This window comes from Homalodisca vitripennis, chromosome 6 (assembly GCF_021130785.1).
Source record: "Homalodisca vitripennis isolate AUS2020 chromosome 6, UT_GWSS_2.1, whole genome shotgun sequence".
In the NCBI taxonomy this organism is placed as follows: Eukaryota; Metazoa; Arthropoda; class Insecta; order Hemiptera; family Cicadellidae; genus Homalodisca; species Homalodisca vitripennis.
This window is the reverse complement of record NC_060212.1, coordinates 33105065-33132918: the sequence shown is the minus strand read 5'-3', so window position 1 is coordinate 33132918 and position 27854 is coordinate 33105065. Positions and strand designations below refer to the sequence as shown.

At 34.3% G+C, this 27854-nt stretch overlaps 1 protein-coding gene across 1 annotated transcript in view; it reads left to right on the top strand.

Moving 5' to 3' along the window:
- Positions 1–1961: 1961 nt before the first annotated feature.
- The window catches only part of LOC124365345 (E3 ubiquitin-protein ligase lubel-like), a 49111-nt gene continuing 23218 nt past the window's right edge, over positions 1962–27854 (top strand). Inside the window, exons 1-8 of the mRNA XM_046821320.1 lie at positions 1962–2067; positions 8926–9012; positions 15613–15775; positions 21995–22143; positions 24872–25003; positions 26893–26974; positions 27059–27126; positions 27745–27849. Of these exons, the coding sequence (XP_046677276.1) occupies positions 2062–2067; positions 8926–9012; positions 15613–15775; positions 21995–22143; positions 24872–25003; positions 26893–26974; positions 27059–27126; positions 27745–27849 (792 nt within the window). The 5' untranslated portion in view covers positions 1962–2061. The remainder of the gene's footprint in view (positions 2068–8925; positions 9013–15612; positions 15776–21994; positions 22144–24871; positions 25004–26892; positions 26975–27058; positions 27127–27744; positions 27850–27854) is intronic.

Sequence of the window (27854 nt, the reverse complement as noted above, 5' to 3'; positions counted from 1 at the left end):
AGATACAAAGCTCGGGACGAGGAAGCGAACGCATGAAGTATTGAGACCAACAGCGAACGCTAGACTATAAATAGCACGCGAATCAAGTAGTGCCGGCACTCTATAGGCACCGCATTGATGCCAAATCTAGCAAGCAGATACAAAGCTCGGGACGAGGAAGCGAACGCATGAAGTATTGAGACCAACAGCGAACGCTAGACTATAAATAGCACGCGAATCAAGTAGTGCCGGCACTCTATAGGCACCGTATTGATGCCAAATCGAGCAAGGTCTTAGCAAGGCCATGCGTGTAGGTAGATTGATCTAGATAATGTGAATTTATGTGAATAAAATCATGGTGTTAATCAATTTTCTGTCATGTGTCTTACAGATTTGTGAAAACCGAATAAAAAGCATCAGTCTATGTGAATTTTAAAACCTTTGTGGTAGAACTAATTATTACTTTTTATTCTAATTATGTTTTTTTGAAATATTAATACAAATACTACCGTAAGGTTTTGGAAGACAATATTAGTATGCCCTTTCTAACCGCCACAGTTTTGAATTTTGGTCTTAACTGATTACAAATAAATATAATTTTAAAAATATATTAAGAATATATTTACTTACACTTGTACATATTTTAAAACACTATTTAGTATAGTTTTTGTGTATCTAACTATACATTTTTACACAGTAAAACAGAATTTTTGAACGAAGGGATTACCCCTACCCCCGTATAATTAAAATCACATATTTGTACTCTCTATAAATTTATCAAATGTTAGGATACTCCACACAATTGGTGAATTGTCTTTAAGAACATACATAAATTACATATTTCGTACTTTATCATTTGTTGTATGAAATAATATTGTATTAGTTATTTTATAGTTGAGAATTACATGAGCTACAAATGTCTGTGCGTAAGAACGAGTCACCATAAAATGCTTTGGGTTTTTATCCGAAAAAATGTTACAGTAATTTAAACTATATTTTTAAATTAATGGTTTTTAGTAAAAGCACTTATGATGCAATATAGAGTAGACGTATTTGGAGCGTATATTACTAAAGTGTTCATGCTAATTGTAAAACAGTCGTCACATTAGGATATATTTATTGATTTCGGGAAGGGAATAGTTCGCAAGGCGAAATAAATATGTAATAAATTTATAAGAACGCAAACTAGTTTTTTGTGAATTCGTTGGAGGAATTTACCATAACAAAGTATTTGATAGTCAGCCGCAGTTTTGGCAGAGGTCGAAATAGGAGGGTAGCTAAAAATGGTTAAAATATCAAATCATAAATATTTGTACCTATATATTATATATTCTTTAAACTTGACTTGCTTAAAAACAACCAGTAGGTAAGTAATTAATGCAAGTGGTTTTATACTATCTGCTAGTCTGATAAAAAGATTCAGTATGGCGATTTTAAATGCATAAAACTAAAATATATAAGGTGTAAATAAGGTGTAAGTTTGACTTAGTATTTTGAACCCTTTTCCCTATTTTTCTATACTGAGGCGAATTTCTTTAGGGAGAGAAACCCTAAACGGATTCCACGAAAAACTTCTTAATCTTTAAAATTGTAAATAGGTTCTTGTCTCTCGGACTTATTTGCCAATGGCGCAGTGTAGTGGGTACAGCAGTTATCACAAGATAACCGGATCAAGCAACGTCGAGCGTCGTTGCCGCTTGGATGGGTCTCCGCTGAGCGATCCAGTCCTTGCAAGCAGCCTGCCTGACCGGCGGTTGGTGGTGGTTCGGAAGTCACCTTTAAGCCGTTGGTCCCCAGGTTAAGTGTTAGAGATGACTTCTTAGCATTAACTTCGCCTGGTGAAATAATATCTTTACTGTACTTTCAACCATATCAGATTACAAATCAATTAGGTTTTGTGAAGCCCTGACAAAACTGGTGGGCGTTAGGCTGGTCGACGAACTACGGCGGTAGCGTGATCACGGTGGCGGCGACGGGTTAAAAACACCGCGACTTGGCCGCTGCTCAAAGCGGCTCCCCGGGGCTAATTTTAGCAGTAGTCGGTGCGTGCTCGGTGGCCTGTCCGCGCCTAGGGAATGCGACATGCAGGTACTTACCTAGCATAGGGTAGTTTTTGTGGTCCTCAGGGCCAGATTATGACCAAATATAAAACATGACAACATTCCTCTATTTGTAATTATAATAATTATATTGTGTTTGGGAATAAATAAGAGCTCACAAAATTATAATGGTTAGCTATTGCCCAATGATTCCTTAAATTGTACCCTGCTTAAATTTCGTTTTTATTAGTTTATTTTTGCTCTAAACTTGTAATGGAGGGATGAATAACTATTTGAAAATAAATTAGCATTTAAATTTGTAGCCATTACTTAAATATAAAATACCCATGTAAAATATATAAAACCAAACTTTTTTAGATTTAATTTTCATGAATATAACTTCAAAATTAAGAACTCTAATGTCTTCAGCGTCTGGAACATTTTGTTTTATTGAATAGCCTACAGTTCACTATACTGTATAATGTTGAGACCTTCGCATACTCAATTAGATTTAATGAATTTTCTAGCTACTTCCTTAATTTTATTGTGTTAGCAGTTAGTTCCATAGAAGAAATCAGATTTATCCTATATTTTGATAATATTTTAACATTTGTAAAGACTTTTACCTCAATATAGACATACATTGTTGCATAAAATATTTACCTCATGTTGGAGATAATTATGTTATAAATTTGATAAGGTAAAAATATATACTTCAAAAACATGAAACACAAATAGAACATAATTATTTTGGTTCTTGATTTAAGGGGCTTTATTCTAGCTGGATTTTTATTATCATGCCTGTCCTTCAAACTCAAGCGTACTATTACTATAAATCAACTCTTTTTTTCAGTAGTTGTTCAAATTGTACTCATTGTTTGATCAGTTTTCATTTGTAAGCTCTAATTCTTTCCTTAATTTTAGAACTTGTACACTAAAGAGAATATGGTTGGTTTGTTTTAAAAAAACACTAGCAATAGGTTGGTTTTAAGATTTTTGTTTTTGTCTCTTACATAAGCCATTGGTATTGCAATGAATGTAAGAACTGTATATAAAATTGGATTTGTATTTTTATTTAGTAGCAATATTTAAGTAATTAATTGTTGGGCATAACTGTCTTATAACCACTTAAAATATTTTGAAAGAAACCCTTCTTGTGTCAGGGCTGGGACTAGCTATTTTGTCGCCTCGTGCAAAACAATTTTGCCGTCAACCAGTCATTGGATGAAGTTTAATGATCAAAGACTTTTACAGAACTACAATTTGTGCACTCAAGTTAGGTTTCTGTAACTTATTGACTGTTGTATTTCCCCAGTCAAATACAATTTCTTTATCTGAATTTAATTTTTAACAATGGTTGATTGAAAAAAGCTGACATTTACAGTCTATCTGAACAAATTATACAGTTAAGTCAACTAACACAGACAGATCATTGAAGTTTATAGATACTTCTAGGAGATGGAGATCAATATATTTTATTCTAATCTAATATTTGTATTTAGATGAGAAGAAAAGACTTTTTTCTTAGCCATGATTTAATTCTAGCTTTTTCTGTCAACAACAAATAACTGTGGGTCCCAGAGCCGACATAAGTAGGCACGGAGACATGTTCACCCCTCATTGTCACATGGAACTCAGAGTAATGAAATATTGGATGAAATATCAATCACACTCTTACAGAAACAAGAACATATTATTTTCATAGATTATTTTAATATAATTTATAAACATTCATCTTTTCCCACAGTAAAAAATTTCAAACTAATCACTCACCCCTGACAACTCTCCTGGATTTTGATAGGTTTAGTTGACTGCGGAGGATGATTGCTGGAATGAGTGAGGCTCCCTTAATTTCCAAGCCTAAACATGAGAGAGTATTGTCTCTTCTGGTTTCACCTGCCCGCTTTGACTAGAAATTGCTGAAACAGAGCTAACCTCTCCTTCTTCCAAGCAAGAACATAGCAAGCAAAAAATTAGGGGAGGGGTCCAAACAACTGATAGTTCCCTGTAATGGACAGAGAATAAGGCCCCATTTTGTTCCTTAAAAAGTTCTTGACCCATTTCTTTCTTGAGAATGATCTTTCAACAGTACATGTCAGTAATACAATCATTTACATAGCAATAATAGTTTACTAAAAAAGTATTAGAAAAGAATTGAAAATTTGGGGGTTATCCTTACCCCATGGACTCCCTCGCTGGCTACATCCTTGCTTCCAAGGTGACATGACTGATAATAAACCCACTATCCCTCCTCGTGGGATCTTCACATGAGGCGGTCCCTATTCTAAACCTACCCCCATCTTGAATAACCTGTCACTCAGGAAGCAGTGCAAAGGTCCTTTCAGGACTAAGTGAAATGAGGTGTTTCCTCATTTTCTTTTCTTAAGTACACAAAAAAAAAACACCTGACAAAACAGGAACAATCATTACTTGACATTATTAAAAAAATACCAAAAGAAAATCAGCCATGCCATTAAATATTATTAACTATTTTGCTACCAGTGTTAAGTTTTAATTTAGCTAAGTAAATACTAAAATGAAGTCATGAGTGTACATGTCACAGGCTGTGGAAAAGGGCCATGTCCTGGATCAAAATTTATCCGATTCCAGCAAGAAAACAGACTAAGTGGAATAAATCAAAATTGGTGGTCATCATTTGACATATTTATTTTTGAACATAACAGTAGCAGACATAATTAATGAATAAGCCATCCAAAATCCAATTAATTTCCCTTTGATCTGATGAAGAGCCTTATCAATTTTGGGGTCAAAGAGCAACCCGTCCTTCTGCCTCCCTGTACAATAAAGGTTTGATAGAAATTATCCAGAGGCATCAAACTTGGTACTTAGGTTTCTCTCTGCCCATAAAGAACCACATTGGTTCTGGGGTCAAAAGGTAAAAGGGTAGTCTGTCCGTAGTCTTTCTGTCTATGCGATAATTCTTTTTGTGTTCTCTCTGAACTTTTAACCTTCTTACGGCCCAAATTATTTATTTGTCAGGAAAAAAATCTTTTACCAAAACTTTTTGGTATTAATAAACCTTTTAAGATGACTAACTATTTTTTTAAAATTTTATTTGTATATTTAGGGGTTGTTTAAGGTTTGTTGCAAATTTGCAACATTGGGCATAATGTAAAATAAGCTCAAAATGGGTATGTAACAAAAATGAAACAGTGGGTTATAATAGAATAATGTTTATTTACATGAAAGTTTTCATTGTCAGGGTAATATATTAACAGTTTTTAGAAACTTGCTAATAAAAACACTCTAGTAGAGTACACATACATAATAAAATAAGTTTAGGCATAAACCAGATATGGTTAAGCTCATGTGTGAAATGCGGTGAAGCAATTGCGAGCTTTTGTCAAGCAGAGATGAAACACTGCACTTGATGCACTTCACCACAGTTATTCCTTTGCATTGTGGGTTTTTGCAACGTTGTCGGTCCTCTGTGATTTGAGGCCAGTGTGATGTCTCATCTCTTCTAGTAGTGGGCTCTGGAATTGGTTTGGCTGGCCCACGTTTCTTCTTTAGATTGTGTTGCATATCAATCTGATCTGCAGATGGTCTTCCTCTTTTCTTTTCTGTGTTCTTCCTTTGTTTTAGAAGACTCTCGGCCACACTTGATTTGAAATCCAATAAGTCTAATTATGTCTTTTTTAGTTAGTTTTTGCTCTTTGCAAATTCTTCGGTAAACAAGCCATGAGTTTACGAGTGTGAGATCCATGAAGTGGAATAAAAACTTTAGGTACCATTTCTTGGATTTTATTTTTATTCTGTAGTATGCAATCAAGCCATCCGAGAGGTCTACACCTCCCCATAAATTTGTTGTAAGTTACTACAGCTTTCGGGCATGGAACAAAAAATTTCCTTTGATGATTTCCTATCATATCTCTTAACTTCTGTCAATGGAAGCGCACTTTCAAAAGTCGAAACTAAGGTTACTCCTCTGTTGTCAAACCATTTGATTGCTCTCACCTCAATGTCATCTTTTCATGTTTCTTTTCTTCAAATGATCCTCTTCCTTGTGCTTTCATTTCTTTATCTTTGGGAAAGTTTAATCCCGGAAACCGACCAGTCCTTATGGTAGATAATCCACCAATGCCTAGCTTAGAAAGTTCAAAAAACAGTGGCAATGAAGAAAACCAGTTGTCAAAGAAAAGTAGGTAATCTTTCTCCCTTGGAATGGTGTTTGGCCATTTTCAGAACTATATTTGAGCTCGCCCCAAGATCAGGAAAACCAGGAACTGGCTGAATTTTCCAACAGTAAAATTTCAAAGTTATATACAAGTCCTTTTGTATCACACAAAGCAAAGATTTTATATAACCCCATTTTTTAGGTTTTTTTGGATTGTATTGTCGAAGTTTTTGAGTTCCCCTTATAAGGAACAATCTGTTCATCAACACATAAGTGCTGTTCCTTGGAAATCATTTTGAATTTTTTCCTTTAAATGATCAACCATGGGACGAATTTTGTAAAGTCTGTCACGCTCAGGATCATTTGGATTGTAGTTTCGTGTTGTCATTCAAATGCAAGTTATTTTTTATTTCAATCCAACGATTTCGACCCATAACATCTGCTACTTTTGGGACTCTTGTCAAACTTGCCCAATACATCCTTGCCCTGGGAAGGCCAAAAATTGACATTGCAAAACAAATACCAATATATTGTTCGAGTTCATTCCTGGTCAAGTTCAATGGCTTGTTAGGATTTTTTTGAATTGCAAATAAATTTGACTGATCTACAATTCTATCAAGAATTGAGTTGTCAAAAACTTCTTTAAAGTATTCTATAGGAGAGGCACGCACAGTACTTTCAGGAAGTGTGTCTTTCCAGATAACAGGCTCTCTTACACTTTCGGCAGCATCCCACATTTGTCCAAAGTGGGGGTGGAGCTTATCTTTGTTGGTCTTCCTTGGTGCCTGCGTAGAAGTAGACGGTTCTTCCTCTTCTGCTTGACTTGAGGTTTCATTTCGAATTTCTGCTAAGTTGTCTTCTTCGGAGTTCATTTCTTCGTTCAAGAACAAACACAATTGAGTTAGATCATTATAATATTACATTTACATACACAAAGTAATAAGTATCACCAATAATGTCAATGAGCTGTGCTTACCATTATTGTATTTATATTGCATAAATCTTTCCAGTCGGTTTGTAGTGGGCAAGGTCTGGGTCGTAATCTGGGTCGGCGTCACTGTCGTCTGCACTATCATCGTCACTCGAATCAGGTGGCAGCATACAGCATTCCTCTATTTCTTCACTCGTGAGATAAACCGGAGGACGAGGATCCCTCCTTGATCGATTCATCTCTAATTACAAATATAGGTTTTTAGTTTTACAATAGCATAAATCTTCGAGACTCTTTTGTAATGAATTATGCTTATTTGGAAACAAATATGTACCTTGAAAACTAAGTTTATACCCAGCCATTATGGCCCAATGTTGCAAAAATATACTAACAGATTTTCAGGTTTTGGCCCACTGTTGCATTAAAGACACAATGCGGAATCGAGAGTTTCTCTAGGTTAAGGCCCAATGTTGCATAAAGACTCAAACGGTTTTTCGAGCTGTAAACTTTGAAAAATTTGTGAAAAAAACTTATGTAATCAATTAATATACTTAAATAATGAAATTCTCAACACCTAGTATTTTTTTGATTTAGCTAACTTACCTTTTTTTGGGAGTATGGCTTCTCTAAAGCTGTTGAATTTGCAGAGCATGTAAAATCCAAGAATCACAACAACAAGATGGCTGCCTCTGGGACTACCTGTAGTCAGTGTAGCCAATGTTTTGCCACAAAATTTACCACCAGTATGTTGAAAAAACGTAACAATGGGATTTAAAGCGATATTTAACATCTAAAGTCCTAAAAAAAATTAAATGTGGTATGTTGCTAAATCGCAACATGGGGCCGTAAGAGGTTAATACTCTGTTGCATCATTGTATTACTACTTTCAACACATAAAAATTGGTCTTTAAGCAACTATGTGTAAAATTGAAGACTAAATATTTGAGTTTTTCCTGGAAAAAGCATTTATTACCCAAGGTAACTAGTGGCCTTGAGAGAGAATGTTGATGTTCAAGACGAAGCCAAGGGAATGCTGTCCTTGCTTTGTAAAATCACAAAGATCAAACAAAATGTGACTTTTGATAATGGGATTCCTACTAAGAAATATGAAACAATTAGTTTAGGAATACCCTAGGACTCTATCTTGGGACCACTCTTTTTGATTTACATCAATGATTTATCAGCAAATATAAAATAAACTCTATGTATGCCAATGATACTACTGCTCTCATTTCTAATTATGACAAAATTACACTGAACAGGCTTATTTATCAAGATTTCTTATAAATGAATAATTGGTTCAAAGCAAATAGTCTTTTACTCAACAATGGAAAAACTCAAAAAGTAATTTTCAACCATAATTATAGCAATAGTTCTAGATCTGGCATCTCCTACAACATTAAACATAACAAAAAATTGAACTTTTTTAGGAGTTCATATTGATGGGAGTCTTATTTGGAAAAGCATGTCCATTCCTTATCATTTGTCATCGTTAGCCTTGAGAGAGAATATTGATGTTCAAGAGGAAGCCAAGGGCAGCAATTCCTTTGTAAATCACAAAAATAGTTCTGTTATTTTATTGTTAACATGTAGATCAACAGATATATCAAGGAATTTCAAAAAATACTTTTTATTAAAAAAAGATGAAGCACTTAAAATCAAAGATTCTGCAATATGCAAATATTTACTGTCCCAATACATTCTTATAGACTTATATGAGAGCAGTGAAAGTATTGGGTAAAATAACATAATATAAAAGAAAAAACACCATAATTCTATTAACATACCAATAAAACAATTAAATTTAAACTAAAATTTTATATGGTTTGTCACAACAGAACATGAAGGAGGAGCGGTGGCGTCCTGCCCCCGTGTCTACCCCGTCCACTAGACTGCGAGCTGCTCGTTCCATGCCCCCTTGGATGGTGAGTACACCTTTAGTCAGAGCTGTTCATAAAAATTTCACTTATGTCTGACTGCTTGTCTACATGATTTCTCGAAAATGAACTGACGTACAGACAACATTTTGCATGAAGCTCTATTTCTCTAAGAGTTCGATGATGGTGCATGTCACACCATGTGATTTGGCTGAGCATTAGCAAATATTTTTTAAGTAGTCTTAAGTATTAGTATTTTCACTGATTCAATGTATGTATCCAGTAATGCAACCTAGAAAGTTCATATATGTTAGAGAATGACAATAAATGAAAAAAGGACTTTATTAAGAGCCAAAGTTAGGACCTTAAACCATAAAACAACTTACCGACAATCAAATTAACAAGGTTGGTCGATAAACCTGCAGGTGCAGTAATTGTTGGCATGGCCGGTGTCTGAATTATTGTCCATGTGAGTCATTGGAATGGGGCCAGACACATTTGAACACGAGTATTATACACCAAGGTTTATGTGTCTTAAACTGTTCAAGTGCAAAGAGGTTTTTATAATCACTCGCTTGGTGTACTGATCAAATTGGTTAAAAAGACCAGTAATCTTCCTTTAGGACTCGGCTGTAATGAAATAACCTTACGTTTATCCCCATAAAAACAATTTTAAATCTCGTGCACTTTTACGCCCTCATTTTTTATCTTAGCTCTGTGGAAAATGTGTCACTTTTAAGACCTTATTAATAAGCATCCAAACTTTTTAGTTTTTCTTGTAAAGTTTATTCTTTTTTAATATTGAAAAGATGAAATACATAAAAGATTGTGTTCTCCTGAATAATAACCAATAAAAATATCTAAACACTAAAAATAAGCATTTGGATGTGTATTGATTTTATCTTTAAAATGATTCATCTTTCATAATTCTATGACTATAACAAAGGTTGTAGAAGTTTAACATTATTCTTATGAGGTTAAAATCAAAGTGGTCACCACAACAGTTTTTAACCTCTTCACGGTTTTGACTACACAGTATTTACTAAATTTAAGATACACACACCAAAACAATGATTTTGATACTGTCTATACTGGCTATAATTTGCTTACATTTATTCATTTTATTATTTGTATTTTTGGCTGAATAAATCAATTTAATTTTAGCTATTCATAACATTATTAAATCATGTGTAAAATTATTGTATGGTTTAATATGCTATTACTGACTTGTATGTACTGTAATATAAGTCACAATTTACAATTGCCTAAACTTAGCTCCTGTCATTTCATGTTTCAGTATATTTTGTTTTCATTAACTATTGTGATAATTATTTTTTCTCTATTTTTCAGTAAGTTTATTCATAAATATGATGAAATTATTATTTCAAATTAGTACTTCATTGTTATATAGATAGGTTGGAGTTAAAACAAGAAATAATTCATGTTATGGTCAATAAAAGGGACTTTTAGTTTACTTTACAATATATTATCTTCATAGCTGTTTTAACTGAACTGTAAATATTTATTGTTGTATTGTAATTATTGTGATAAACATTGTAATTAGCTTAATTTATTTATATTAATTGTTACACTAACTCGTTGTTAGTTACATGGTTATCAATTCACAATTATGACTTTAATTTTAGTAGATTCATTGCATATTTTATTTTTAATAGGTTTTTTGTCACTTGAGCTATAATTTTCTTTTAAGTCTTTAATTTGTTTCTGCCAACCAAAACAGACGGTTTAAAAAACATCGTTTTGGTGTTTGTATTTTGATTTGTAAAACATGGTTTTATAAATTGGTACTAAATAAAGTTATCTGATTCATTTTAAAGTTGACAATGGGTTTATTATGATGTTATTTGGTAAAAAAAAAATGGCTTGCCACCACATTGATATCAATAAGTTTGATATAATGATGATACTGATTATTCAACTGGGGTTATGGACTTGAGATCAGAGATTATATATGGAGACCTCAAAGATCATCCAGTCTTAAACCTTACAAATATTTTTGGGGTGTTTGGTCAAAGTTAGCTGTAATGGTGGACATCTTGGTTTCTGCCCTATAAGAAAAATGTTGAACGTCTCTTTTATGATCTTATATTTAGTTGAAAAATGATGAAAGATGTCTCTTTTAATGATGTAAAAGGCACATCTGATATAAAAATGCTCCAAATATAATGGACATTCACTGCATAAGCAGAACCCTGACCAACTAGCATTAACAGATGCGAGAATGGATGCCATAGTTGCATCCCAGTTAATAGTCAAATAAATTTAAATTTATATACGACACTTTTAGTAAATCGTTTATAGATTCTGCCTGTCAATTGTGGAATGCTTTTCCAGCAAACATCAGAGCCATTGATAAACGCAAGGCTGAGGTTTGGGCTTTGGTGCAGGTTGCTAGGGGGTATGGCGTATAGCGATGGGCAACTTTCTGGTACATTACTTGAGTTATTATATTTATATTTAATTATTCAAATTTTAAATTGTGTTTAGTTAATAATGTAAATATGTTAGTTCGATTTTTCTTGAGGTTAAGCGGTAGAGAGATTAGTATGGATTATCCATATGACAGGACAGTTTAGCGTATGTTCCACTGATTCTTCTGCTTCTCTGCAGAGTCTGCATTCATCAATCTGGTTTAGACCAACCTTCATCAGATGTTTTCTTAGATCCTGTCAGCATCCCTAATAGCAGTCCTTATTACTTTGATCTAGGAATACTGGCCATCCTTTTGCATGAATAGAGATAAACATTTTCAATCACTTAAAGTACTGAGGCCTGTCTCAGATGTAATCCTTTTTTCCCAATTATTTATTAGAGCTCTGGCCCTTCTAGAAGGCTTTCAGAGCCTATCTTGGCAAGGATTTTTGCTGTTTCATTCGCCTGAATGTCTTTATAACCTAGCACCCAACCGAGGGTAACTTTGTTCCTCTTTGCCACTTCCATTATATCCTTACGAGCACCTTTAATGCTGCCTGACTGTCTGAAAGTATTAAGTATTCTACTTCTTTTTGCATCATTTGTACAAGCCTTCTGGTGCATGTTTCTATTGCCATGACTTCTGCTTGGAAGACCACAACGTCATTCCCCAGAGGTTGTTCTATTTTTGCTCCTAGCCCATAAACTTCAAACCCTGCCCTAGAGTCTAGGCTTGATCGTTCAGTGTAAAACTTCTGTACACCTTTAGTAGGGTAGGCCTCCTTTTTACTCCATTTTCCTCTATATTTAGATAAAGAGATAAGGTTTTGAGAAGAAGTATTTCTGAACCTTATTCTCAGAAACGTAGGTTATCTTTTTAGCCTCAGGGAATATCTGTATTATTACCATGTGTCCTTCGAGGAAGTAGGCTTAGTCACCTTTCTTCTCACAAGCTTCATTGCACGTAGTGCAGCTGTCTTCACCTCCTGTCCCAGAGGAGTGTATCCCAATACTGCTTCTAGTGCCAGAGTTGGACTGGAACTCAGTGCCTTGATAATGCTTACGCAAGCTAGTCTTTGAAGACTGTAGACTCTTGGCAGCTGTATTTTGTTCTACTTTTGGCCACCACACAAGACCTGCATATGTGACCGTTGGTTTTATTATGGTTTCATAGATCCAATATATCATTTTGAGTTTTAGTCCCCATTTATATCCAAAGAGTCTTTTGCAAGCACCAAAAACCTTCAAAATTGTTTTACTCCTCTTATCTTTAAAACAGTAATGTATGCTGTCAAGTTGTTGATAAAGGCAACATAAATAATAAATTTTTCTTCATAAGCTGTCTCAGTAAAGGATAATTGACTACTCCAGTGTTTTTATTAGGAATACTATCAGTATTTAGAAGAAATTCAGTTGTAAATTAATATCTTGGAACTATACTCAGAAGGACTTTTGGAGATGATTATCTGCTGCCTTACGAATATAAAAACATGATAAGTTAGGTCTATTCTGGGGAAGGAGTCTTCTGTGAGGATGTTGTCAAAGAACATTAGAAGCAAATGTTTTGCTTTAAGACCAGCAGCTGTTTGACAAATTCTGGAAAATGCTATAAAACCTGGCTTCTTTGCCAACTGGAATTGCAGATAATCAAAGTAACATAATAGTCTTATACATAAAATGATTCCTCCAGAGGACGTACTGAGACTTTTTGAGTTTACTTAGCATTTAGGATATCAGTTTGTCAGATTGTCAATGTTTTTATATTTACAGGGCTTTGGTATTGTTAATATATTTAACTATAGTGGAGGCATATGAGTGTGTTGGCATAGATTGGTTTAAATACAAAAAGACTACTTTTTAAACAGGACTAAGCCTGATTGCTATGGAAATAATTTCTACTTTCAAAATGTTTTACACCTATTTCTGCTAGTGCTCAGCTATGTTTGAATCTCCAGTGTTGATCAATTCAGTACAAAGATCCTCTATTCTTCCATCCAGTCTTTGATCATGCAAGCTTTGGCAGTGTTTATAATTGTATGCGGTTCACATAAATACACAAAACAAACCACATAAAATTTACATTTTTGTTCACAGTTTCTTAAAATTTGTTAATCAACGCTGAAACTATAACAGGAAGACTGAACTTGAAACTCAAGACTGAGTAGAAAGTAGGAAGGTTTATCTAATGTAATCCGGACATGAAGTTGTTGAAGATGTCAGAGTCTAGACTTTGTTGGCAGTTTGCCAAAACTGTGTATATTTAGAGATGCATTGAGTACAGCAGCTGAGTCGTCTCTCTGTCAGGACCGGACCTGTCTCATCTTCGACACACATTTACTACTATGTTGTGGTTGCGAAATGATACTATAGGTGCTACACAAACTCCAGTGCTAAATTTGGAGCAAGGTGTGCTTGCTTTTATGGAGAACCGATATTCTTTCTGCTTAACAAAAATATAGCCAAATTTCCTCTTGGGTTTTACAATAAAAGTTGGTGCTCTTGGCTTCTAACCAGAAGGTTGGAGGTTCAACTTTTGGGGAAGGCTACACAATTTGTGCTAATTTATTGGCACAGCTTTAAAAAGTCTCATTGATGTGGATGTTCAAGTATTTGAATTCTTGGCAGGATTGTTCAGTATTGTTCTCTTGAGAATAAGCAAAAAGAAATTACAGCATTGATAATGAACAAAACCGTATACAACTGGGTTTGATATTGGAAATGCAACTAGGATATTCACATGATTATGCTGTTTCTACTCATTGTAAATTGCTATTGAAGGTGTGATTTTGTACATCCACAAGGCCTGTTTCCTTCTGCGTGCTTGGTGTTACCATTATCGTAAGAATGACAGAGGAAGAGCAGCAATCTCATTATTTTACACACTTCTTCAGTTCTGAATTAATATTTTGAGGTTTAGAAACAAAGACTTTCCTTTTGAAATTGTCCTGCAGATAGTCTGCAGATTGTGTAGACCATGGAACAATATTAAATCAAATGTTCCAGAAAAAATTTACATAAAACATTCATTGTCTTTCCTGTTGTGTGACTAATATCCCCTTCTATTGTAGCCACATAAATAGGTCGCTAATTCCTAATAGGTGCAACACTGATGCCAGAACACATCTAAGCACTGTCATATCAAATTGAATTGACAGTGGCAGTAACTTCATTTTGGTTCTTAAAAGTATAGTCCGATCACACTGAAACAATGACAAGTGACATCTCTTAGTGGAGTGGTTCATGAAGTTCTTCTCAATTTTCAGCTGACCATTACCAAAAGTTTTGTTCATTCATTTTCTCAAACAACTCAAAAAGAGCATCATCAGACATGACCAGTATTTGAGGGAGGTTTGTTAATTGTTTTCGGAAGTATGATCTGAAGTTGTTCAGTTTCTATATCACTGATATTATTTGTTTGAAGTTTATTTTTGACGATTGAAGGATTGTGAAGAAGAGATCAGATTAGAGATTTCCAAATGTAGTGCTACTGATTATTTATTTCACTGAACGATGGCAAATGTCCAGAAAAATCCTGTTTCCTATACAGATATTCTATAGGAAGAGAAAAGAGTAGGATGAAAATTCACCTCACAAAATTACTGAAAGAATAAGCTTAGGACTCTATAGTACATGTCTGCAAAGACTTTCAGAGTTTCTAGCATTTGGAAAGTGTGAGATTAATAATTTAAAGATCATTATGTGTAATTTTTAACAAAGAAGCCATATTCAGAAATTATATACCCACTTTATAATCATAGTATGACAAGAAATGGCATCATGATGACAACACTCACAAAAAACCCTTATGTAATTATGAACTTTTAAAATTGGTATATAATACTTTTGAAGTAAAATAATAATATTTCTACATTTGACAGGTAAGAAGTAATTAACACAAAAGCCTAGATAAATTATTTTGACAACTTTAGATGTACATTGCCAAAACCATTATCCATTTTCCCCAACACAAGCTCAATATCAATGTTCATATAGTTCAAGTGTTGTATTCAATAAATTACCCAAACATCCATTATCTGCAGTATAGTGTTTTGTAAATAGTGTACAAGTAGTTAGTAGTATTTTATTATAACATTATAAACAAAGATAAAGACTATATACCTTTCTCTTTCATCCCACAACAAAACCGATTTGCCTTCATTGTGTACATAAAAATGTTGAACATTTCTCCAACGAGTGACAGAATGTTTTGTGCAGCAACAAGCCCGAGGCACAGCTGTGCCCCCACCACCTCCGCCACCAGTGGTACCACCCTCACCACCAGTGCTGCCTCCACCACCAGATCCCGACTATGAGGTCATCGAGTTTGCCGGTCAACAAGCCTACTCAAATACACCCCCACCCCGCCCTGCACCACCAGGTAAACAATTAACTTTTACGTTCAATAACTCTTTAAACTTCCTCTGGAATATCTAGGTTACTGCATCCCCAATACCAACGAATCGTATGCAAACAAGATACAAGATCTTGCTATTTTATCAAGGAATCGTTTGTCACGGTAGAACCAACATACAAAAGCATACAGCAGATTGGCGTTTGTTGAAGATAACGTATATAAATATATAAATATATATATATATATATATATATATCCTTAATTAAACTTATAGATAATAAATTAATTTGATTATTATATATATTGAAGGTTTAATCTGGCTCTCTCCAAAACTCTGTTTTACTTTATCAGAATATTTAGTCAGCTACACTTTAAACCATTCAAAATTCTAACATCTTCACATAAATAAAAGTCCATACATTCTTAATAACTTTTGCTTTCTTTAGTTTACTTAAACCCCATAATTATTTCTTTCCTCCAAAAGTGTCTTGAGTTTGCCCTTGGTAAAAGGGAAATGGTATTATGGTTTTATTAAGCTGGTTGAACATGAAATAATGAGATTAGAAACACGTGTTGTGTGTTCTATGATGTAAGCCACACAGTAGTCATTTGAATTCTTTAAAACAATTTAAAACTTTGGCTAATAAACAATACACAGTGGAAGTTATTATCATTGTGGAGTGAAATAATTATTATGTTTGGACTGTTTATCAGTATAGGAATGCTGTGTATATTCAGTGTAGGAAAAATTAATAAAACACATTTTTTCTGAAATCTGATCTCTTAATTAGTTGACAAAACCTAAAACTGTCACTTGTGTATTTCTAATATTTTATTATATTAAATAAGCTTACATATTTGTATAAAAAGGGTTTTTACTTAAGACTGGAAATCAATAAATGTATAAAAAGAATGCACTTTCAATGCTTGTAACTTTGCTTGTATCTAAGCTCGTAGCAATATTAGTTTGGCTTGATTAAGGGATTTATTTCGTTAATACATAAGTTTTTACTACCCCACAATAATAGACACATTTTAAAATTTATGTTGTTTAAAAGCTAACATTTTACATTATTTACAAAGCTGTACATACAAAAACTGGTGAATTTATTTAGTGTACATTTTTAAAGGATTTACATAGTAACTGTGCAATTTTAGAATCGAAACAAATAATCATCGTTTTTGTTTTGAAAATTGTGATACTGAAATTCACCTGGTGTTTAGTTAGAGAGCCATAATAAGATTTTAATTGGAAAACTGATTAAAATTTACAATATTTATGATTAGCAGAGCTTGAGGAGGTGAAGTCAAAATTACAGGAACAAAAAACGCTAGATGAAGCTGACCTAGAGACTTCACTTACTTTGGCTGCAGAGGCTGGGAATGCACTATTACATGAAAATAACAAACTACGGCAAGATATCCAAAGCAAACATGAGTGTAACTCCAAACTAGAGATTACCTTGGCTAGCATGGAAGCCAAAATGGAGGATCTCCTAGCAGCTGAGGAAAAATATGTAGAACAAATTGAAACTCTTCAAGAAAAACTGCATGACACACTATTAGAATTGGAAAAAAGTAAACAAAACCAATCAGAACTACAAAATATATTTGAAGACGATGATTACACTCAAAACCAACTGCTCACACAATATTCACAAAAGATAACCAATCTTAAAAAATCAATTTTGAAGATGAATAATGAAGAAAATTGTTCACATGAAAGTGCCAACAAACTGCAAAACCCAAAATCTTATAAATTAACAGAAACCCAAACATACAATGAAACCTTGACTCCTATGTCAAACTCATCATTTCTCCTGGAACTAGCTAAGCTAAGACAGAGGCAAGATGAAGCAGATCTTAAGATTAGGGATCTTGCTGCTGCTCAACTTAACAATAACTCCAAACAACGTGACAAAGAAAAAAAACAGCTTCTAGTCTTGACTACTGTAAACAAAATAAAGAAAAATCAGTCACAGGGCCAGACAAACACAAGTCTCAGAAAATCAAGAGCTTTTAATGGAAAAAGGCAATCTTTTCAGCATCTCCCTGCAGGTGGTGGCAAAAAGTAGGCCATCAACTACTACTTTACAGGAAACAGGGTTAATTGGGGGAACAAATCCACCTCCGACTAAAAAACTGCCAACAACACTGACAGAGGTATCCAGCCAACTGACAACCCTACAGGGCATCTGAACCTAGCTTCTCGATAACTCTACAGGCAACAGGATTAACGGAGGGAACCAGTCAAACCCCAACTAAAAAACTGTCTACACCAACATTGACAGAGGTATCCAGCCAATTGACAACTCTACTGGAAACAGGATTAACGGGGGGAACCAGTCAAACCCCAACTAAAAAACTGTCTACACCAACATTGACAGAGGTATCCAGCCAATTGAACAACTCTACTGGAAACAGGATTAACGGGGGGAACCAGTCAAACCCCAACTAAAAAACTGTCTACACCAACATTGACAGAGGTATCCAGCCAAATGACAAACCCTACAGGCAACAGGATTCCCAGGTTAACGGTTTGGACTTCACTCCAAGTGATGACGAAGACTTCAACATCATTGTAGTGGAGGCAGATGGTTCACCACCCAAAAACCCCAACTCCACTTTTAAAACTAGCAGGCTAACTGACTGTCTGAAAACTTCATCTGCTCTCAACTGCAAACCACCCCTAAACTCAAAAACATTAGCAGAGGACCAAACTCTAGATGACTTCTTTAGCAGTAATATAGCATTTTATAAAGAACATTATGGCTGTAAACTATAACATCATGGCAGATCATAACAAAAAACACAATTTTTTAGAGACAAACACACAGGAAAAAAAGCCAAAACTGAAACATCCGCAGAAAACCAAAAACCTTTACAAGAATCTTCATAAACTCCCAACTGAAACTAAAAGTATAAACCCTCTAAAAAAGCTAAAAAAATACTCCACCAAAATATTGACTCATTAATGAACAAGACAAACCAGCTTGACCACTTACTTCACACCACAAAAACCTCATATTGTAGTTTTGACAGAACATAGTCTAAAAGAGTACCACAACTTCTACATACCAAACTAAGAGACTACATATTAATTGGGGGGTTTTCCAGAAAGTTTTCGAGAAAAGGAGGAGTGACCGTATACGCTCATGAATCACTTGGAAATGTAGTAGAAAGTAAAGACACAAGCTCTGAAGAACTGACTTGTGAACAATATGCAGTCAATATTAAAGTAAAGAAGAAAACTGTATACCTTCTTGGCGTTTACAGACCTCCAAGTGCGAAACCTTGAAGATGCCCTGAATATAATCTCAAGTACCTTAGACGAAATACCTACATGGAAATGCCCCTACCATCATCATGGGAGACATAAATATAGACATGCTGACACAAAACCAAAACAGAAAAACAAACTAGAAAATATGTTGAGCAGTCATAATATCGAAAGACTAGAGCTACCGCCAACTAGAGTCACCTCAACCTCAGCCACATCTATTGACATGGTATGCTCTAACTTAATCTCTAAAGACATCAACGTAGATGTCATCACTACAGGACTGTCGGATCACAAAGCGCAAATCAGCACAATCAACGTCCAACCCCAGAACTTGAAAACTCCCATCCTCAAACACGTCGACAGTATAATCAGGAAAACCTCAATATTCAACTAAAAATTATACTGTCCAAACGTAACCTGGTGTGACATTTACAACAAAATAGAAGTTGATCAGGCCTATGACAGCTTTAATAATACTTTGATTTTAGCCTTGAATACAGCATGTCCTACCAAAAAATTAAGGTCAAAGAAAAAAAGAAAATTTGGTGGTGTAGTGATTGATGAGGATACACAAACACTAAAACACAACTACTTACAAGCACTGGACAGAATGCTACTTCATGGTTCAGAAGAAAATAAAACAGAAACAGCTGCTAGAAAAAGGGAATATGACTTAAAACTGAAGGAAAAAGCGAAAAGAAATCACATCGAACTACATTCAAAACTGTGAAAACAAACAAAGAGCTCTTTGGGAGGTGATCAACTACAAAAGGTGTAAAAATACAAAAAGATTCCATCAACCTTCAACTACTAGTAAAAAATGAACTGATTGAGGAGCCGCTTGAAATTGCTCAGCACTTCAATCAACACTTTGTCTCAGTGGCGGAGAAAACTCTTACTGCTGCTGGCCAGATACAACAAAGGCCACAACTAAATGAGCTAGAAACTGACTATATTCCTGACTTGACTTTTCTACCAGTATCAGTCATCGAAGTAACAAACACCATATCTTCTCTTAAATCTAAACCGTCCTCTGGAATTGATGAAGTGTCCTCCATACTACTAAAACACTGTAAGGAAGAAATTGCACCTCCACTTACATTCATCATAAACCTATCTTTCACCCAAGGAATTTTTCCCAAAGCATTAAAAACTAAGCAAAAGTCTTTCCTTAAACTAAAAAAGAATCCGAAGCACCTCAATCGATAACTACCACCCCCATATCCCTCCTATCAACAATATCCAAAGTAATTGAGAAAATTGTCCTTGTCAGACTCTTGAACCACCTGACAGTAAACAACATCATCACAAGCCAGCAACATGGGTTCCTCAAAGGCAGATCAACAACTTCTGCCATAATAAATTTCACTGAGCTTGTGCTGAATGAAATAGAGGAAGGAACTGCCATCAGTGCATTTTTCCTGGATTTCAGTAGGGCGTTCGATTGCTTGGAGCATGATCTTATATTAGAAAAGATGAAGAACATGGGGATAAGAGGGATCTCTGGAAAGTGGATGTCAAGTTATCTAAAAGGCAGATCACAAACAGTAGAGATAGCATATACATTAAACAATACAATTTATAAAACTAGATCACCACCACTTTTAATTGACAGAGGTGTTCCCCAAGGCTCAGTTCTTGGACCAATGCTTTTTATTCTGTTAACCAATGACCTCCCAAAATATCTACAAGAGTTCTGCCAAGTCATGATGTATGCTGATGACACAGCCTTGCTGGTGGCCGAGAAACAAATACCAGAACTTGAAATATCTTCCTTTGTAGCCCTGGACATGGCAAAGCAATACTGTCACCAAAACAATCTTATATTAAATGACCGCAAAACCCAACAACTAAACTTAGGAAGAGCAAGTGCAGTAATACATGGCTTGCCAGATATTGAATTGAAAAATGAAGCTAACTACCTAGGAATCATCATTGACAACAATCTAACCTGGACTCCACATGTAGACCAACTCTGCAGAAAGCTCAGCAGTAGCCTATATGTATTAAAAAGAATAACAAAAATGAGCAATCTAGACACAGCAAAAACTGCTTATTTCTCACTCTTTGAAGCACATCTAAGATATGGATTAGTGGTATGGGGAAACTCTTCCATCGGGAATCTCCAACGGGTACTAATACTTCAAAAGAAAGCTGTGAGAACATTGGCAGGACTAGACCCAAAGGCTACTTGCCGGCAAGCTTTTCAAAATCTTAAAATTTTGACTGTAATATCTCTGTTTGTGACAGAAGTGATCTGGTATGCTGTCTCACAGAACATTACAAGGCTGGGAGAAATGCACCATTACAACACCCGGAACGCCATGAACTATGCTCTGCCAATTCATCGCCTTACTCTGTACGAGAGGAAGCCAAGCTATGCAGGACCTAAACTCTTCAATATTCTTCCAGACCATCTGAAAATAAACAGTGGACAGAAATGCTTCAAGAAGAAACTCCAAGAATGGTTTCTACAGAGGACATTTTACTCCCTTGAAGAATTTATAAACTGGAGGAACCATTAATCATAGTGCTTAAAATGGTTTATCCACTGTTTTCTACATTGCTGACTAATATTCTAAATTACCTTTACCTACTTGACGCCAATTCTGTAACTCTATGTACATGAATAAAGAAACTGTCTATTGTCTATTGAACCCAGTGGCATGACTAGGACTTAGTTTTGGAGGGGGGATGAATCTGATAGAAGAGCGCACCACCCCAGGGTGAATTAATCTAAATTTAAATTATATTAGATAGGCTTAATTCAAAGTTAGACACTTAAATTCTGTATTTCAAACAAGTTGGATTGCTTATACACAAATTTTATTTTTATTTTTAGGGCTCTTGGGGTGTTCTATCCTCATCTATCCTATAATTGCCCACAAATTGAGGGGTGCTAAAATGGATATGAGACATTGGACTATCTACCTGGTCTTAGTTTGCTTGCTTGTCCGCAGGAAAGCCACGAGGGGAAGGACAGCGCTGTGACCTATGTGGGTCCTCCGCCCCTGCTGTCCGGTGCGCTCAGTGTTCCCAACAGAACTTCTGTCTCTCCTGTGATGAAATGTACCACAGACATCCCAAGAGGCAGACTCATATCCGTAAGGTGAGCCGACCTGTAAATCTGGTCTTAACATGCTCTTTTTTTTATTGAAAATTTAATTCAGCTTTATAATTTATTGTAAGAAAATTAATCGTTTGTATGAATTTTTTTATTAACCCTCTTAGTCTCTTTCTTGATGAGCTTACTATCTAGAATGGAATCTGAGGAATTTTAACAATATCACCTGGCTCCAGGGCCGACCCAAGCTATTCTGGGTGCCCTGGGAAATGCCGCCCCCACCACCCGCTGGCAACTAAAGAGTAATTTTTTAACTATGGTGGAAAAGGACTAATAAATATCTGCCAAACTTACTCACTTATAAAAGAAAAACTGCCAGGACGTGAAATAAACTTAAATAGTGACACGTTATCCCATAACTATCTTAAACTATTACATTTTTTTAGAAAAAATCTTAAAATTAGGAAACATTCTATAACATTTTCCTCTGGAGAAAGTACACATTTGTTTGCTGCTGCTGTTAAAGTTGTTAATATTTATAGAAAGCTAATGTTTTATACAAACATATTATCTAGTAAATGGGGAAAAGTATTTTCTCATTCTTTATTGAGACAACATTGGACAAGTTATATTGTCATAATACTACACTTTTAATTTAAATGCAGAGAAATACTCAAAAATACTTTTTTGAATAAGAAAAAATTTTTGGACAGTGTTTAGTTTTGTTTGACGGGGTTGTAGACAGAGGAAATGCTGGAGCAAAAAGTAGTGTCAGGACTTGAGTTTGTTTATAAATTTATTTATTCTGCTTTTTCTTGTTGCAATGATGGTTACCCAAATACCAATGTAAAAAAAAAAAAAAAAAAAAAAAAAAAAAAAAAAAAAAAACACTCAGCCACATTCCATATATATGGATATATATATATATATAAATCACTCGGTTCCTCATATATAAATTAAGCTTCATGCACAGTTTTAAGTCTATATGTCAGTTCGTCTCAGAAATATTGTGACAGAATTGAAATTTTTCAAGCCCCACAAGTGATAGGCTTCACTAAAGCTCAGCCAAAAACTTAAATAAAATCTTAAATTAAAAATATGAAACCAACAATCTGTTAATATTACTATTTTTACTATAAACAACCAATCAAAACTTAGAAAATTTATTTGTACGGTACATCATTAAACGGTACAATACTTGTAGCCAAATTATTTTATCCTCCAATGACCTCTAGTTTAAGTGTTGAGATAAAACAAGACATATTAACAAAGGAAATCTAATAATCTAAAGATAAAAAATACATATTGCAATATAAGTAGAGCAAATACATAAATTTGCACATAATGATTGAAGGTAACATAATTTTTAATATATTTTACTAAGTACATGTTTTAGAGATAGTGTGCATGAAGTTGAAACACGTGTTTGTTGCGATTCCTGATGTATGTGTGTCTCATTTCCGCATGATGTCTTTATTTTATCTTATATTTTAGTTATGTGTTAGTTTTTTTATTCACCTGGGAAAGGTATCTAATTGCTGACCTAAAACTGTAGTGTTACTGAATTTCTTATATCACTGAACAGTGGCAAGTATCCAAAAACATGTTGTTACCTTAGTATATAGTATTTATAAAGGAAATCTGTTTTTCCTATTCACTTTAATCATTGATCATTTGCTGTTCATGTCAATTCTTGTAGTTGTAGTTCACTTTCACTTAATAAACAACAGAGCTGTAATGTGGATTTTTCTTGCACAAACTACACCTTTGTATCTTTGCTTTTACTTTAGTCATATAAAAAGAAAGCTTTACTAGCTGAAGTAGCCTCAAAGTAGTTTGTGTTTTTAGTAACTTTCCAATAAATGTGTTTGGGTTTTTACATGCCATAGCCATCATGAGTATATTCAAACTTTGATGACTCGTCTCCATATAACCTAAAATCCTTCAAAACTCGATTTTTTCCAAATGCCCTTGAACTTTTTCAACTGTCAATATTAATTTGACCTCTGCACCACAATAAATTAATCTTCTACAACTCAAAGTTCTATCTATGTGAATCTCTATGAGTTAAAGTTCAAGCCAATTTGTCTCCATAACTCAAAATCCTTAATGAATCCAAGTTAAGCAACTATGTTAGTATGTGAGCAAGCAAATGTAATGGAAACTTTTATGTAATAAGAATTTTTCTCACCAAATTCACCTGTTTAATTAAATGTGCTGTACTACACTTTGTGACTTGCAGTTATATTAATTTGTAAACGTTAATTACAGTATTATTAACACATATTTTACGTTCAGTAGCTTTGTTTTCCTTTGTGCTATTATGTGTGCAGTATGATACTGTATGTACTCGTATTCTTCAATGTCTAGCTCAGAGGTTCCCACATGTTTTGTACCACAGCCCCTCCTGTTGAAATAAAAGCCTTCCCACTCCCCCTTAAACAGTAAATCATATGGGTACATGAAAAACAACAATTATTACATTGAAAATAAATTATAGCTTTACTATGCAGAAGTACAAAGTAGCAATGGCTGTAACTATTTAGTGTACTTTACTAAAGCATTTATTTCTTTTAAGTTATTCTTTATGTAATGTGACAGCAGATACCGTACTAAATACATTCAGCTCAACAAATATGTTTTTACATTTAACCATACGTTGAATAAATCAACTTAATTATTTGTGTGCTTAAAAATATCTTTTTCATGCTACAAGATTAAAAAAATCTAACAGCTGCTTTATACGAATATGATGAAACTCGTTTATGTACAGCCGTTGGATATGGGTAGAGTCCCGACACTACGGCCCCCCCTGCCCCCCAAAGGGGAGAACACCTCAGCCCCTGTGCCCCCGCCACGACGCAACAAACGCTCCGGTCGCAACACCCCAGTTCCACCTGATCAGGTATCCCACCCTATTAGTTGTCATGTCTTCATCATAATACTGAATCACATCTCCTTAGGTGTATGTTCGCATGGCTTACTTTTAGTTTTAGCTACCAATCGGCATCTTCATCGTCATCAATTATACGGCAAGTATGAATTTATTTTAATTCCTCCTTTACTTTAGGCTTTTTTTTAAACCTACCTTTTCATAAACATCAGTAGTAAATAAGTAGTAGTACCTAGAGGCTTCATGGATAGAGTTCAAAGCTAGCTATTTAGTAAAAAAAGGAAAGTAGTAAAACACTTATAAAATGTTCAATCATTATACATTAACAATAATTATTCTACTTACTACTCAAAACAACTTGTATTAATTTATTCATGATAATTACTAACCAAAACTCTTTAGTAAATGTAGTGAGATTTGATACTTTATTAAACAAAAATTTTGCATGTTTTAAATGATATAGCTTTAAAATTCAGTGAACTAAATAATATTTTATGTGTGATATATATATATATATATATATATATATATATATATATATATATATATATATATATATATATATCTATTATCTAATCTGTGACCCTAAACAAACTATAGAGTTTAAACATTTCTGAATGTTGATTGTCAAATAAGTTCTATTATTTTAAAAAAAGAAGTATTTTACCAAAATAGAACATATATAAGAAAATTTCAACTAATAGTAAAGAACCATATATTGGGTTTTCTGAATAATTTAAATGGTTTTGAGGTGATGGGAGAAGAAAGATTTCCTAAGAAAACCCTGCTTGTTACACTTTTCTAAATCTCACTTGTCCAAATGTATGTAAAGTAAAATTTTAAGTTAAATAATTAAAATATATATATATATATATATATATATATATATATATATATATATATATTGTTCATTTCAGAATCAGCTTTCAAATACTGTACAATTTTCATTCTGTCACCATTGTCTGTTTTAATATGAGTTACTAAAATTTTGCCTTTTTACATTGTTTTTGTATCAAGATATTTATGAATTATGTGTACTTTGACCTTTACTTACAATATTAGTTATAGTTTTTATAAACTCCTCATAAGAAAGGATTGACCTCTTAAGAAACTCGTGAAGGAAATAAGATTGACTATGCCATAAAGAGTTTTCTCAGATCAAAAACTATAAATACTTGGGAAAAAAGGTGCGGTTTATGGCTCTTTTCAACCAAACTGCAACTTTGAAAATTCATAATTCAAAAACTTGTAATCTGACTAATACTAATCTTTTTACAAAATAGGTACAACTGTACTATTTTTGAGTATGAAATTTTAAAACTTATAGAATTATATGACAAATTTGTTATTGAATTACAGCAAAGAGCAATTTATTGTTATTGATCTCATCATGAAGCTCTTGTAGTCATTATATTGGACATGTAATTTTATTAACTGCTATTTACAATGTATAACATTTAATACAGATTCCATTGACCAAATTTTGTTAATTTACCGCAGCTGGTGCCTGCTTGTTTCAACACACAAACCGCCAGACTCCCGAGTCAACACTGCCCTCAGTTTTAATCCTACGTTTTTTGGTTAAAAGTGAAACTATTAAAACATTTAAATATTTAAACCACTAAAGTGATTGGCAAGTCCGATACTATAGTTAGTATAACGTTACCCTTTGAATACATGTTTAATTCATTCCACCCAATTTTACATAATGGAATGAAAAATATTTTTATTAGAGGTGAAGTTAGAACTATAAAGTCCTCTCTACCACTGCTGATAATGCTGATTCAGTATTCCAGTAAAACATCTTTGTCTTGAAATATAGTCGATGTGATGTGGCGAAGTGATTGCCAGCCCTAAAACACGTGTAGTTCAGCTGAATCGAACATATATCGATGTTACAGGGTCCCGCTAAGCCAGCACTAGGTGTGATGGGCAGCCTGAAGCGTATGATGGGTGGACGACCGCTGCCCCCCGCGCCCCCAAGTAAGCGAACTGTTGTTGACCTTGTGTTGTTGTAGGCCTGCTGCCTGGTCTCGTGACTGCTAGCTCATGTTGCTTGTGTTGTAGTGGGGAGAGAGCTACGTCTGCCCGCCGCATCTTCTCCTCTCACATTCACTGACCTTCCTGACCATCAGGTGAGCTTTATACTTTACTTACTCGGCTTTACTCCGCATCAACTCATTACTTTTGATCATTCACAGACTGCTTTCCATGTACTCAAATAATACATTAGTGGATAAAGTTACTTAAGAATTTGACTTGTGAGAGAAATTAATCAATTGTTTATAGTTGTTTTTCAAATTTAATACAACCCAGACTCAAGAACGTAGCCAGCGAGTGGGTCCCAAGGGTCCAGACCCCCCAATTTTTCAATTACTTTGTTAGTAAACAATTATTATTATTTAAATAATTCAGCATTACTGACATTGTACTGCTGAAAGATCGTTCTCAACAAAGAAACGGGTCAAGAACTTTATAAGGAACATAAAGGGGCCTTACTCTCTCTCCACTACGGGAAAATATCAGTTACCTGGACCCCACCCAAAATTTTCCTGGCTACGTTCTTGTTCAGACTCTACCAAATAAATGGAGCAAATTATAACCTGGCTGATCCTAAAACTTTTAATTTTTTTCATCAACAATAACGTATACACTAGTATTGACTTTTATGAGTAATTTAACTGTTGAATCATAATCTTTTAAAGCTTTTATGAGAAGATTTTAGAAGTAACATAATTTTTTATTGTACTCAGCCACCAAGCCGAGACAGTGGGTATCTGGATTGGGAAATGGACAGTCGGCATCGTTCTGGCAGTCTCACAGCACTCAACTCTCCTTCTTTCGGTCCAATCATGCATGTAAG